General features: G+C 47.4%; 1 protein-coding gene across 1 annotated transcript; it reads right to left on the bottom strand.

The window, feature by feature from the left end:
• Positions 1-1,750: 1,750 nt before the first annotated feature.
• Positions 1,751-14,487, bottom strand: PYROXD1 (pyridine nucleotide-disulphide oxidoreductase domain 1). Its single transcript, XM_018570320.1, has 12 exons — positions 14,400-14,487; positions 12,824-12,904; positions 12,621-12,740; positions 9,419-9,547; positions 8,108-8,181; positions 6,704-6,873; positions 5,599-5,675; positions 5,380-5,518; positions 4,340-4,452; positions 4,009-4,131; positions 3,612-3,749; positions 1,751-2,115 (listed from the first exon to the last, which is right to left on the bottom strand). The coding sequence occupies exons 1-12, from the start codon at positions 14,466-14,468 to the stop codon at positions 1,867-1,869; spliced, it is 1,482 nt and encodes a 493-aa protein (XP_018425822.1). The 5' UTR covers positions 14,469-14,487; the 3' UTR covers positions 1,751-1,866.
• Positions 14,488-14,730: the final 243 nt, after the last annotated feature.

Genomic DNA, 14,730 nt, shown 5'->3' with positions numbered 1-14,730 from the left:
AGAATAACAGCCCTGGTGCCTGCACCTTTCAAACAACTGTGCGAAGGATCGCTCCGTAGTTCTTCCATGACCTTCTGGTGCCTAGGAGTTCTTGTGTCCTCATCTAATACATCTCGGTGTCCTGGTGGAGTCCCTTCGATCCTTGGCCCAGTTTGGTGCTGAAAAACACTGCTGTCATCTCAAAACGGCACGCGGACTAATTAGCTCTAGCAGGGTTCATCGATGAAACCATTATCAGTGACAACCGGGGTCCAGCGATAAGCCCAGGAGCTTCAATAATCATCTGTTGGGTTATGATCCAGCTACAGACTGCTCTATAGGAAGAGAGCCCCCCCCTGCCATCACCACCACGCCTTCTCTGGGGTAGCGCTCTGTAGCAGGCAAAGCGCCTCCATACCTTTTTACATAGAAAGGAAAGAAATGTCACAACACTTTCTGTCAGTACAGAGGCTTGTGCAGGTCTGTTGAGTTCTGTCCGGCCTTTCCCTGGAGTAGTAGAGCACTCCTATAGTGATCCATTGCGGCCTTATTGCAGCCAGCAACAGATCACACAATAAATATACACACACACACTTCAAACTTTACCATTCCGGCGTGTTACATATGAATCAGTTTGATATCATTTTAATCAGCAGACTTTGGTACAAGTTGCAAAACTGACACACACACAAAAAAACAAACCACTCTGTAATGCAAGAGGATTGAAGAAAAACTCTAGGACTGGAGTAGTTGTTTAAAAAAAAAAAAAGACCTGTCATGGGTAAAATACATAGACTTCCATTCCTGAGCTCTCTTGAAAATGCTACACTGCCTGGCTCTCTCTATGGCTTCATTACATTTCTAAGTTATGGGCCTGGAACAATCATGCAGCTAGTGAAAGCCGAACTCCTGATATCCATGCGTACTCCAGGCCAGTGAAGACAGAAAAAGACAAGCAGGCAACAGAAGGAGCTCAGCAATGACAGATTTTTGTCACAACAGGCTTCCTCTAGGCCAGGGGTAGACAAACTGGCATTCCAGCTGTGGGGGAAACTTCAGGCTCCCTACATGACCTGTTACCTAGCTGCTGGTGGAGGAACGAAAGGGAGATACTATAGAACAGGGATGGCCAAACCGCGGCCCTCCAGCTGTGGTGGAACTACGAATCCCATGAGGCTTTGCAAGATTCTTACAGCCACGACTCCCCGAGAGATGCTTCATGGGATTTGTAGTTTCACCACAGCTGGAGGGCCGGAGTTTGGCCATCCCTGCTATAGAACAACCCTGGGCAACTCCAGCTGTGCTTTAACTACAAATCCCATAATGCATCTGCTTCTCCAGAGTCATGCCTGTAGCAGTCTTGCAATGCCTTATGGGAGTTGCACCACAGCTGCATGGCTGGAGTTTGCCTGCCCCTGCTCTAGGCCTTCAGTTGGTATACGAGCAGTGTGTCAGCTTCGGCTGCTTTGTTGAAGCATTGAAAACAACCCTCGGCTCCAGTGTGGGGATGTCAAACACAGATCTAAACTGGAGTGCTCTGCAGGCCACAATAGTTTTAATCTTTGCCCGCTCTAGCCAAAACTAGAGAAAAGGTTTTTGGCTTGACATACACTTTTATGCTGAAGACACATATCAGCACACCTTGAACAGCAAGAGCATGCTGGGACTTGTGATCCTATAGCATCACAACCAATCAGAATCCTCCTCTCCCCCCAGTGCAGATGAGATGAAGACTCCATGGTTTGTCATTGTAAAGCACGGTTTCTTTTTCAGAGAACGTCACTCAGTACTGTGTGTCCTGCACACTTCCAATAACTTATTATTTTTTCGCCACGCATCCAAAACCAGATTCTACATTTCCTGCCGCTCCTAATTCCATTATAGATCTCAATCAAAATAATCTTCAATGTCAATATTTGGATCCAGCAGGTCCTCTCCATATGCTGACAGGTCCATCTGATTCAATATCAAGTTCTCAAATGTTTCCTCCAAGTCCGTTTCCCCGATCAGCACCGCCCCCACCATGCGGCCATTCTGCATCACCACTTTGATGTACTCCAGTCCCTTGGTAAAGCGCAGCATCAGTTCATAGTCCAGACCCAGGCCCTGTGCATTGTACTTCCCCAGCAGGATCACCTGGGAGAGGAGACAGGAGGTTATCATGGCATTGCCAACAGGTGGGAACATCACACAGATAATGTACAAGTGTGATCAGCAAGAAAAACCTCAGCTCAGATTCCAGGAGTTACCTGCAGCAGTAGACAAGCTATACAACATTATAATATGTAGATAAAAACCATAATACATCCTTTCATTTATTTTTGTAAGTGTGCCCAACTCTGACTTGGTATGAACCTCTTGCATCTCCTGTACAACAAAGCTAAGACTACAAAAGGAAGAAGCAAAAGGAGCTAATCAACTGCACTGCAGTCATCACATTCTATGCACTGTGGATAGGACATGAGGATGCAGAGGGACATACCATCACTGCGGAGGAGGGGGAGATAGCCTGGAGGGAGTGCTGTGACAGCCAGCCCGTTCTAAGGTTCAGCTGAGTATAACTTTTTTATTTTTGCACCTAGACACAAGCGAGCACTTAACCCTTGCAGTGCCGGGGTAGCCCCACTGCAAAGGTTAAGAAAAAGTTTGCCCAGAGTTTTTTTCCTTAATTATGCTCAGATGTAATTAGGTTCATTTTATTGCATGCGGCTGTTGTTTTCCACGCATGTACATGAAAGGCAGAAGGGAGCGAGGCTCAGAGTCGGGGGATTATAGGAGCTTGGAGCAGAGGATCTCCTGTGTACATTGACTATCAAGAAGTGTCTGCTGTTTGCCCATCACAGTGGCCTGGCAATGAGGTGTCAGCACAAGAACATTGGACCTGCTGAAGGTATGGACGTCTCTAGGTTCTCTATATAGGTAAAGGCGCCTCTAGGTTTTTTATACTGGTATGAGCACCTCTAAGATTGTCTATACAGGTAAGGTCACTTCTAGGTTTTCTGTACTGCTATGAGCACCCCTAGGTCCTTTATATGGGTAAGGTCACTTCTAGGTTTTCTGTATTGGATAAGGACCTCTAGGATTATCTATACAGGTAAGGTCACTTCTAGGTTTTCTGTACTGGTATGAGCACCTCTAGGTTCTCTATATGGGTAAGGTCACCTCTAGGTTCTCTGTATTGGATAAGGACCTCTAGGATTATCTATACAGGTAAGGTCACTTCTAGGTTTTCTGTACTGGTATGAGCACCTCTAGGTTCTCTATATGGGTAAGGTCACCTCTAGGTTCTCTGTATTGGATAAGGACCTCTAGGATTATCTATACAGGTAAGGTCACTTCTAGGTTTTCTGTACTGGTATGAGCACCTCTAGGTTCTCTATATGGGTAAGGTCACCTCTAGGTTCTCTGTATTGGATAAGGACCTCTAGGATTATCTGTACAGGTAAGGTCACTTCTAGGTTTGTTTGTTTGTTTGTAAGTTGAGAGATGGTGATCTAGGGTACACGTGTCTTTGGGCAGTCATGTTAAATATGTAATTAATGACAGGCTTATCGCCCTTCCAACACCACATGTGCTATGCGTGATGTATGTCGGGCTGTAGAGGCGTATATAAGGACAGGCTCCATCACCACCTTGTAGTTGAAGAATTTGGTAACGTGTGCGAAGAGTTCAAAGCAGAAGTCCATCTCAATCTTCTCCCCCAGGTGGTCGGCCGCCATAGACTTTGCTGCGTACCAGCCCATCTGTCGCGCCTGCGTCCACAACCTCATCTATAAAGATACAATATCATTACGTATATGCCGCGGGGTCTAATTTCCAATGTTGTCTCTTTAATGTCATTTCTCCATCACTGTGACTAGATTGTTAGAATGTATTTTAGGTAGGTATTATGTAATTGAATGAATGTATGTGTTTAAGGAAACTATTTTTGATGTATTTAAATGTATATATGGTATTTGAAAAATGTTAAATATATATTGAATAAAAAAAAAAAAAAAATGTATTTTAGGTGCTTGGCACATTACGTACTTGCTGCCAGAGGGGGCTCGGCGTCCAGGCCGCAGTGCAAATGTCACCAGCAGCATATACATTGGGCACTGATGTCCGCATGTGGTCATCCACCTTCAGACCTCCGTCTTCTCCAATCTCAAACTAAAGGGAGAAGAATCAACACAAAAGCTAAATGGACATCAATACAATGAGAGGTAACTTTGTAGAACCATAACTGGTGTCAGCGCACCCCAAAAACATATTATAATGGTATTTGGATTTCATATTCCTTTGTAATGGGGGAATTATTACACGGTGTACAGGATTTCAATGTATAGTGGAAAACTGAAATCAAATCTTCACTCCTCACATTATTTCCGGGAAGAAATGGCTCGATGTTCGGTACCACTCCTGTAGCGCTGATGATGAAGTCACAGCCATACACTTTTCCATTTGTCAGTTCCACATAAACTGGCCATTCAACTGAAAAACACAAGAAGAAAAAGAATAAGAATCACTGTTACTGAAAATGGAGTAGTTGTAACATTTGACTAAAGTTATATGAAAGTCACAAAGTTATTTCAAATGCTGATTACATCACTTACAATGTATACTTCTCTTTGATGTTTCAAAGTTTTAGTTTCTTGCAAAAATCAGCCGGTCCCCTCAGCACTGGCCCAGATATCCTGTTTTAGGGTGGCTCCTTTCCCTCGCAGGGGCGTCCCGAGGCCGGGTGTCACACGGAGCAGATACCGGGTGACACCCCGCCGTGACATCATCGCACAGGCACGTGACATCCCCATGCGTGTGCATGATGACGTAATCGCCCATGTGCGGCCATCTTTGTGATACCTGCTGGCGGCCATCTTGGTGATGGATGACAGCAGCGAGAGGAGGGGAAGTTCACCCGGCGGGATAAGGTGTGCCGCCGGGTCCCCTCCTCTCTCCTGCAACTGTCGGGCTCTCGGTCCATGACCGAGCGCCCGACTTTTCAGAGGGGGTGACACCAAAATGACAGCCAGTCAGTTTGGTGTCACCCCTCCAATGGTAAAGTCCAATATGTCCCCCTGCACTCCTTGCAGCGTCACCGGCCAGAATCACAATAATGGTGCTTGCAGTGATAATCACGGATGGTGCCGTGCACATCAAATAAACATCATCATCACAGGAGCGAGCTTGGATCGGTGACTACTTTACAACACACACCGGGACCATGGGGAACAAAAGTAGCCCCCCTCCAGAAGGAAGGACAGTGTCGGCACCAATTCAGAGATGATTCTAGGGTCTCCAGCCGAGTGATACACAAATAAGATACATTTTCGGTATAAGATAACGTACTTGAATGTATTTTTAAGATTTCACTCCTGAGTTTAGTGTCACTTAAAAAACTGTACTTGCTGCAATACTTGCCTGTGCCAGAGGCAGCGCTGTTCTCTGCAGCGTTTCCATGGGGAACACAGTGAGCCAGGACATTCAGCTGCCTGAATTCATCACCCAGGAGGATCCTCTGTACCTCACACTCCATCTCTATGTGGACACAGCGGGAGAACTGCAAGCAGAAGAGACAGAGGATGGTGAGACTGGAAATGCTGCCAGCAGGGCAAGTGTCCCCAGTCACGGTGTACTCACTTCCTGTGCAGCCTTCAGATTCATCCCCTCGTGCCAGTCAGGCCCTAATGCACTACCCAGGCGGGACTCTTCTCTCTCTAAAATGTAAGTGAAAACAAGTAGATGAGGCAATGACATGGGGTGACAGTTTTTATATAAGACCCGTGACCAGCACAACCCCTGCCAACCAATCACAGAGCAGGAAGAACCAGAAATCTTTGTCGAGGGAAAGCTGGATATACTGTATAAAGTTTTGCAGATCAGCACTGCTTCCAGTTCTACCGTTTACACAGAATTAGTCTCCCCTAGGCTGCTGTCAACCACATGACAAAATGCCAAGGTGAGATTGAGGCTGTGACATTGAAGCGCAGTCCTCCACTTTTATTGACAGCAATCATTTGACTAATGCTCCGCCAGGGAGAGGCATTTCAGGACCCAGTGAAAATGAGGTGTTTCTGATCTCCCACATTTGTTTCTTAGGGATGTGATTTTGAAAAGGTTCATTCCACAGGCTGGGTGACACTGTAAAAACAAATGGCTGACATTGTTGTACTTCCTGTGTCACCTCCACACCACTGGGCATTTCTGGTGGGTGGTGAGATATCTCAGTCTATACAGTAGGTTGACAGAGGCTGTGTAGCCCTACAGATGATACTGTCTTCCGATATCCCCCAGCCCATTTAATCGGACGAGTATCATACATGTTGCAATAATTAAACCGACGTTTCGGGGCCACGCAGGGACCCTTCATCAGGGCAACAATGTAACACACAGTGTGCAAATGGTGTCTTCCGATATCCCCCAGGCTGAGGGTTGGAACATAACTATTATGTGTGGACGACCCCTGTTTGTTCAGTGGGATGTAGGAATGCTGGGAGAGTAGTAGTCATCAGATCTACATGTAATCTTCAGACCTCTACATGACAGCCCAGTGTAGGACCATTCTATTTAATGATGTATCTGGAAATTCTCAGCGGTCAGCAGGAATCATGGGTAACCTTTCATAGGTTAATATTAGGCAGCTGAATTTGCATCTTCTATAATAAAACCTGAAATATCAACCTTTTGGAAATGGTCACCTGCAGGTCCTGAATATCACAAAGGATGTGTCACCTCCGCCACTCACCTGCAGAGGACTCTGTAGTATACTTTCTTCTCTTGCAGGCCAGGGGCGTCTCTGGTTTATCAGATCTCAGTTGTGGGATGAGAAATTCAGCAGCTCCAGCGTCAAAGAACGTGTTCCCGATAGACTTGTCCTTCACCGCCCAGATCACTTCACATCCCTCAATCTCATATCTGAAAGTAAGACACAGGTACACTCTTCAGGCCCTACAGTCTGCTGTATGACAGCATCACGTTCCAGGATAACCCTACTGACTCACAGCCACTGGCAGAAATCATGAGACTCCACTTCATCTGTTCACTAATACAATACCTATGAGCACCGCCAGGCATGGACTGCTTTACATGTTCCCCTTGGAGACCTCCCGTTACTTCCTGTCCCTGTAATACGTTTCACTGGGGGAATTACTGCCAAAGGGAACACTTTGTTACTTTAAGGGCTCATTCACACTAGCCCGCAGGCTAAAACACTATTCCAGGGTGGAGGCAGCCACTTACTTGCTCTCATTCGGCACATAAGCCGCCCCTTATCAGCATGCTCTTCTGGGCAATGAGATTGTCAATCAGCCCATTAGCACTGGCATATTATGAGGGACACTCCTTTTTATGAAGAGCCCCTCCTTAACTCCTCCAGATCAATATTCCATATGGGTTAATAGTAGGGATGCACCGATATATCGGCCGCCTAAATATTTCAGATGAAAATGGCACTTTTGGCTAAATGCTGAAAGTGCCATTTTTCTGCAGATACAGCGGCGCATCCGTTCTTTCTCTCCTCCCCGCTGGGCGCTGCTCTGTGTCCCAGCGGTGAGGAGAGAAGCTGTCACAGGTGGCCGAGCACTGCGGGAGAAGAGCGCTGTGAGCGGCCGGCGTCTCTCCTCCCACACCGCTCAGCCTCCTGTGACAGATCAGAGGAGAGCAGTGTGGGCAGAGACAGCCAGTGCTGCCACAGGAGGCTGAGCTCTCCGCTCGCTCAGCCTCCTGTGACAGTGAGTCAGGATGGAGAGCGAGTGCAAACAGTCAGCAATCAGTGATTTGCACATAATTGAGGACATAGTATGTGTACTGTGTCCTCAATTATGAATGAATGGGAAGTGATCTGCATCACCTGAACAGGAACACTCAGTATAGAGGATTCCTGTTAGCATAAGAGGGACGATACCATACCTAGCACCATGCATGCAGGGCTGGTACTGTCTAGTAGGGGGAACACATTGTTTTCTATTTTATAAAAATGTTTAAAGTTTTAAAATGTGTCCTCCTAATGCTAAAACTGTTTAAAAACATAAATGTCAGCACTACGGGAAGCAAATTAACAAGCCGAGTTCAAATCAGTTCACTGTAAATGTGACATCTGCTAGTATTCAATTCTTCCTGTGAGCACTGAATGGCATCTGGAGACACTTACACCAGTTCCAGAGCGATTCCTCCGTTCCCCACTACAACCACCCGTCTAGCCTTGGCCAGGTGACTCTGGAAGGTCTGGAATGCAGAAAGGGAAGAATGTTAAGGTTGATAGACTTCCACCGACAGACCCACACTATTATTATACATTTATATAGCTCTGACATATTCTGCAGTGTTGTACAGAGAAGACTGAACCAGTCACATCAGTCTCTGCACCAGAGGAGCTTACACTCTAATGTCTCCCCACCCCCAGTCACACATTACTATTATTGTACAATCCCTGCACTGGCTTCCAAAGGCCCAAGGGATAAAATTCAAAATATTAACAACCACTTACAAAGCCATCCACAACTCTGCCCGCGGCTATATCTTAAACCTTGTCTCAAAGTATCACCCTAACCGTCCCCTCCGCTCTTCCAAAGACCTCCTGCTTTCCAGCTCCTTCGTCAACTCTTCCCATGCTCGCCTCCAGGACTTCTCTAAAGTCTCTCCCATCCTTTGGAACTCCCAACCCCAACCTGTCCGGATCTCTCCTCCTTTAACTGCCTTTAGGCGATCCCTAAAGACTCATCTCTTCAGGGAAGCCTATCCCACCTCAAAGTAACCACTCAACCCTCACAGCCTCAAACAATTCATCACCACACAGCTACCTCCTCATGTATCACTTGCCCCTCCCTCTTAGATTGTAAGCTCTCCCGAGCAGGGCCCTCCTTCCCATCTTGTCTTGAATTGTGATGTCTTCCTTATATTGTAAAGCGCTGCGCAAACAGTTGGCGCTATATAAATCCTGTATAATAATAATAACTATACATTTATAGACCTAACCCATGTAGCTTATCCCATGCAGAATACAATTTGCATTGCCTGGCCATGCCAGTAAGGGGCAGTAGCCTCACCATAGACAGCTATAGATAAGTCATTGAAAATGGAATATCTAGGGAATCTCCAATAAAAAAAGACATACTTTGCTGGGTAACCTATATTTGTTTGATCCAGAACTGAAATAACATTTTGAGAGTTGAATACTAATTTAAACTCTCTCCAAATGTAATAGCACACACACACACTTTGTTAGCTTATCTAGGAATTACACTATGTACAATGGGCTGTTATACATTATGTTCAGATATGAGACCTTTTTTAAAAATTGTATTCCTATTACAATTCCTGATTTGGGGTTCATAAGGTTGATCTTTATTTTTTTTTCTCTCTCTGGCTGTGCAGAGGAGTGACAATTGTTGGAGGCTCTCATTCATTGCCCGTCGCACAGCCAACCACACATAATATAAACCTTCACTCCGAGGTCACATACCTTAGCGCTGTCTGTATCCCGTATGCCCAGCACATAGGGGTTCCCGTCCACGATGAGTTTGGGTCTGGCTCCAGCACACAGACACAGCCTGTCATAGGTGTAGTGTCTTCCATCCTCTGTAATCACTCGCTGGAAACACAGTGTATATACATCAGAAAATGAGTACTAGGGGGGCAATAACAGGCCCTTGTGATTGAGAAGATGGTGGATACAGTGGAGGTGCTGCAAGTATATTACATACCATCTGGGGGCCCCAACATTCTGTGACCCTAACACTCAGGCATATCACAACCAGGCCTTGTGGCTGAGCGCTTACAGAAGCATTTCCCCCGCACTGCAAGGGTTTATTGCTCATTTGTGCCTAGGTGCAAAAATAACAAAGTTATACTCACCTGAACCTCGCAGCCGGCCAGCTGGTATCGTGCTCCCTATGACCTGTCACCTCCTCCGCTGCAATGGTCACGTCCTATACACTGTGTATAAAATATGATGATTTGCAGACCCTAGACCGCTGCAGCGGAGGGGGAGAGACTCCAGGCACTGGTCTAACAACAATACGGCTTGGAGGATTGGGAGAGTATAACTTTGTTATTATTGCACCCAGACACAAAAGAGCACTTAACCCTTGCAGTGTAGGTGTAGCTCCACTGCAAGGGTTAAAAAAGCAAGTTAGGTACCTGGTGACTTCTTTTCCAGGAATCTTCCAGGGCAGCATCTGAGAGAGGTTAATAGAACTCCAAGCCCATGACAAGTAGTTTAAAGGGTTGTACCATGATGTCAACACCTTACTTCCCTCCTGCAAACTACTAGTAGGTTCGGGTCGGTGACGGCTTGGGCATGCTGTAGACTTCTTGCAGCCTATATTTTGTCAACCGTCAACCCCTTAGACGGCTTAAGCACTGTTTTTTTCTGAGTTCCCCTGGGCCTCACAAGGTTATTCTTGCATGTCTTCCCTCTTTATCGAGCATCCATGTTATAACAGTAAACTTTGTGCCAGATTTACAGCAGCTGGCTGCTGCTCGTGCTCCCAACATATAGGATAGTGTCCTTATGTAATTGGGTGGTATCTATGTTACACCACATCGATAAACTGAACATATCAGATGGTGTTCTTACGTAATCAGTGGTGTCTGTTACACCACATCGACAAACTGGGGGCAAGCTGACCCAGTTGGTAGTACTGATGGCAGTATAGGGCTGCAGCCAGACTTGCCACTTACATTTTTTATTCTACCTCGTCCATGAGTAGTAACAAGCTCCCTCATCCAGGCTACAGTAGTTGCCAGATGCTACTTAGAAGTCGGTCACCCTTGTAGGAAATCCAAGAATATTTTGGCCTGTTCAGAGCCTTGTGAAGACTGTAAAGCGGCATAACACCATTGGCTGGTGACTTCAGCTATCCAGTGACCTTTAATCCTCCAAAGGATTTCTGGCAGGCTCCAAGAGGACAGTAGTCTTCTTGGACCTGGGAGAGCTGAGGTTTCCCCAGAGCATATCTGGAGGAAAGCCGCTAAATCCAGTGCCAACCTCTGGTATTGCACTGCAGAGTTGTCCTCCTCTACTGCTGATACCAATCTTTTGGCAGGGAGGAGGCGTTTGGAAGTTGTTCCCCCCCGAAAAAGTATGATGTCTTGCCTAATCTCTCAGATGCTGCCCTGGAAGATGAGTTGGGAAAAAGCAAGTTAGGTACCTGGTAACTTCTTTTCCAGGAATCTTCCAGGGCAGCAGGGATTCCTGCCCTGCCTGTTGAGGGGTGTGTTCAACATTGTTTGCATTATTACTATCTGGTGGTCCTTCTACCTACGGTTCTTTTGTAATACTGAGGTGGTGGGGCTGTACCGCCCCTTTTATTTTAATTGTGGATGATGTGTTTCCTGTTTGGGTGGGTGGATTCTCTCTCTCAGATGCTGCCCTGGAAGATGAGTTGGGAAAAAAAAGTTTGCCCGGCATTCTGCTTTAAGCCTGCCCCTCCCACCTTACTATTGGCCCATAACTAAGAAGGACAACCTAACTGACCAATAGTGAGATGTGGGAGGGTCAACATTTGCAGCCTATATGGCATGTGAGAGTACTGCGTCTGCTGCCTGTCTATATCTGATTACCACTTTTAAAGTGACAACAATATTCATTTCTCACACAAGAAGTCAGTCCTTAAATACTTATGTAGAAGCCACCATCCATCTCCAGTGATCACTGACAAATTCTCCAACTAGTTCCACCCCCGAGGTTCCCTATTGGCCTTTTACAGTAGATGTAAACCCAATCAGTGAAATCGTATCGAAGCTTTAACATGTTACTCTCACTTTAAGAGCCAGTTCACACCAATTACGGTGCGTTCCAGAGCGGCAGCTGCTGGAATGCACTGTAATCGCACACTAAATGTACCCTTTTTTTTTTTGCGTTTGCACTGGACCGAAACACAGGCAATGTGTTAGAGATAAATGTGAAAGATGTCACTAGCACACCGAAGATCCTTTTGGAATGACCAATTGCTCATTTTATTGAACAAGTTGTCAGAATGGATACAAGCGCTTTTCGGGACCTCGACTTCAATGCACCGCCGCTGCCCCTCCCGTCCCAGAAGGAAAGGGTACACTTAGTGTGCGATTACAGAGCTTTACAGAAGCTGCCGCTCTGGAACGCACCGTAATTGGTGTGAACTGGCCCAAAAAGTCATTTTCCATATTTTCAATTTTACAGCAATCATTCAATGAATCCACGGTGATTCTGCCATGAAAGGTGACAACACTCTGTCCCCGTCTCCCAAATGTCCCCCTTGCGTTGTCACCCTGTCATTGGGGCTTCTGATGGAAACTACAAGTGGCTGCTCCAGAACAAAATACACAGTTGTCAACAACAACACACTTTTGTTAACATCAGGAAACCCACCCTGAGAAATGCCACGCAGCCATCGCTGGAGTACATGTAAATAGGAAGTGGTTACAGGTTCATGGCCATTAACTTACTTAAAGCATCCCAGGAATGTTAATGTTTTGCACATTAGATAGAACACAAACTATCCATTACACACAGTGGAGTGTGATTCAGCACTGAACCCTCCCTCAGCTGCTGGGAAGGGATCTGTAGAGGTCAGTGTAGGCACTGCTGCAACTCACATTCAGGGACACGAGATGTGCACATAACCTGATATAATGTCAGCACACCGGTGACTTTTCTTGGAGTTCTCCTCTAAATAGCTCACCTGCTCCTCCGCCTTTAACTCTCTGACGGCAGAACTGATGACTTTGATGTTGGGGTGTTGTCTCTCCAGCGTGCTGCTCGCCTGTTCCTCCACATTAAACTCCTCCAGAGTTCGGGACACCTGACAGAGAGAGATATTGATTATAGGGTGGAGCTGGATAGGAAGGAGAGCATGGCGTGTATCTAAAATGATTGGCTCCTCACCTGCCTAACATTGGTGGCGGCTTTAATGAGTGGAGCCGCGGTCAGCAGGAAGACGTCATCCTCTGTAAACTGCAGAGCCAGCTGGGAAAAAAAGAAAATCCAAATAAATGTGTTTACAGATGTGACTTCACCCAGAAGGGGCCGGATGGAGGGAAGAAGTCCTGACTCCAATCTGAAGGGGACCAGAGGGAGGGATTCTGTCCTGACTCCACCCAGGAGGGGATCAGAGGGGGGATTCTGGCCTGACTCCACCCAGGAGGGGACAAGAGGGAGGGAATCTATCCTGACTCCACCCAGGAGGGGACAAGAGGGAGGGAATCTATCCTGACTCCCGTAGGAGGGGACTAGAGGGAGGGAAGATGTTCTGACTCCACCCAGAAGGGGACCAAAAGGAGGGAAGATGTCCTGACTCCACCCAGGAGGGGACCTGAGGGGGGGAATATGCCCTGACTCCACCTAGGAGGGGACCAGAGGGAGGGATTCTGTCCTAACTCCACCCAGAAGGGGACCAGAGGGAGGGATTCTGTCTTGACTTCAACCTGAAGGGGACCAGAGGGAGGGATTCTGTCCTAACTCCACCCAGGAGGGGACCAGAGGGAGGGATTCTGTCCCGACTCCACCCAGGAGGGGACCAAAGGGAGGGATTCTGTCCCGACTCCACCCAGGAGGGGACCAGAGGGAGGGATTCTGTCCTGACTCCACCTAGGAGGGGACCAGAGGGAGGGAAGATGTCCCGACTCCAACCTGAAGGGGACCAGAGGGAGGGATTCTGTCCTAACTCCACCCAGAAGGGGGCCAGAGGGAGGGATTCTGTCTTGACTTCAACCTGAAGGGGACCAGAGGGAGGGATTCTGTCCCAACTCCACCCAGGAGGGGACCAGAGGGAGGGATTCTGTCCCAACTCCACCCAGGAGGGGACCAGAGGGAGGGATTCTGTCCCGACTCCACCCAGGAGGGGACCAGAGGGAGGGATTCTGTCCCGACTCCACCCAGGAGGGGACCAGAGGGAGGGATTCTGTCCCGACTGCACCCAGGAGGGGACCAGAGGGAGGAAGCCTCAACTCTCCTGTGTTTATTCAGCACAGACCATGTGACTAAAGCCATGGCCCTGGTCACATGGTTGGCACACCTTATTTGTTCCAACTTCCAAAGCACTGCACTCTGGGAGGAGGTCACATGACTCCCCCCCTCCCATAACTGGAAGAATCTGGTATTTCCGCAGGCCTCCAACTGATAGTTGGAGGCCATCAATAATACTCTCCATATCTGAGCAGACGAAGAATGGACAGGGGGAAACTCTCCAACAGGGGCACAAAACTGGAGTTTAACTTTACCAGACTCCAGCCTAATTTTTCCCTTTTTTAGTTTAGGATGAAGCTTAGAAAAGATAATCTTTTTGTCAGGGTTTCATTTCCGTCTGTGACCTCTCTGGGGAGATTTCCACTTATTTCCTGTTACTGTGCCCATGCAGGCAGGATAAGGGCTTTTCCTCCAATATTATCTCTTTCCCTACAAGACAATAACTGCACACACGGGCACCGGTCACATGACCCAGCTGAGGGTAGTCATATCTCACTTGCTCGGCACAGGTGACTCCAGCGATTCCTCCCCCCAACACCAACCACGGCGCTCTCTCCGCTGCCATTTTGCCGTTACTTCCGGGTCACGTGGACAGCGGAGGACATTGGTCGACTCTGATTGGCCGAGTGGGTTACGCGTCGTCTCCATGGTGACAGCAGTGAGCACTAGAGGGAGATGTCTCCGGTAAAATGGCGGCTTCAGTAGCAGCCAAGCAAATCGGAGCCCTTTCAGTGCCGCTGTCACTTTTCACCCTATACAGAACCTTCACATCTTTCACCCCTAAATCTGAACTCCGGACCCCAAACCCTGAAACTCATACACGATGC

This window comes from Nanorana parkeri, unplaced genomic scaffold (genome assembly GCF_000935625.1).
Source record: "Nanorana parkeri isolate BGI_ZX_2015 unplaced genomic scaffold, ASM93562v1 scaffold1505, whole genome shotgun sequence".
NCBI classification, from domain to species: Eukaryota; Metazoa; Chordata; class Amphibia; order Anura; family Dicroglossidae; genus Nanorana; species Nanorana parkeri.
Note: the sequence above shows the minus strand (reverse complement) of the source record. Positions and strands in the feature narration are given on the sequence as shown.

Excerpts from the sequence above, each read along its gene's own strand:
- PYROXD1 (XM_018570320.1), bottom strand. The coding sequence starts at position 14,468 with ATGGCAGCGGAGAGAGCGCCGTGGTTGGTGTTGGGGGGAGGAATCGCT. Across the intron at positions 6,874-8,107 it reads GGAATCGCTCTGGAACTGGT|ATATGAGATTGAGGGATGTG; the intron begins GTAAGTGTCTCC and ends TCTTACTTTCAG. Across the intron at positions 3,750-4,008 it reads CGAGCCCCCTCTGGCAGCAA|ATGAGGTTGTGGACGCAGGC; the intron begins GTACGTAATGTG and ends GTATCTTTATAG.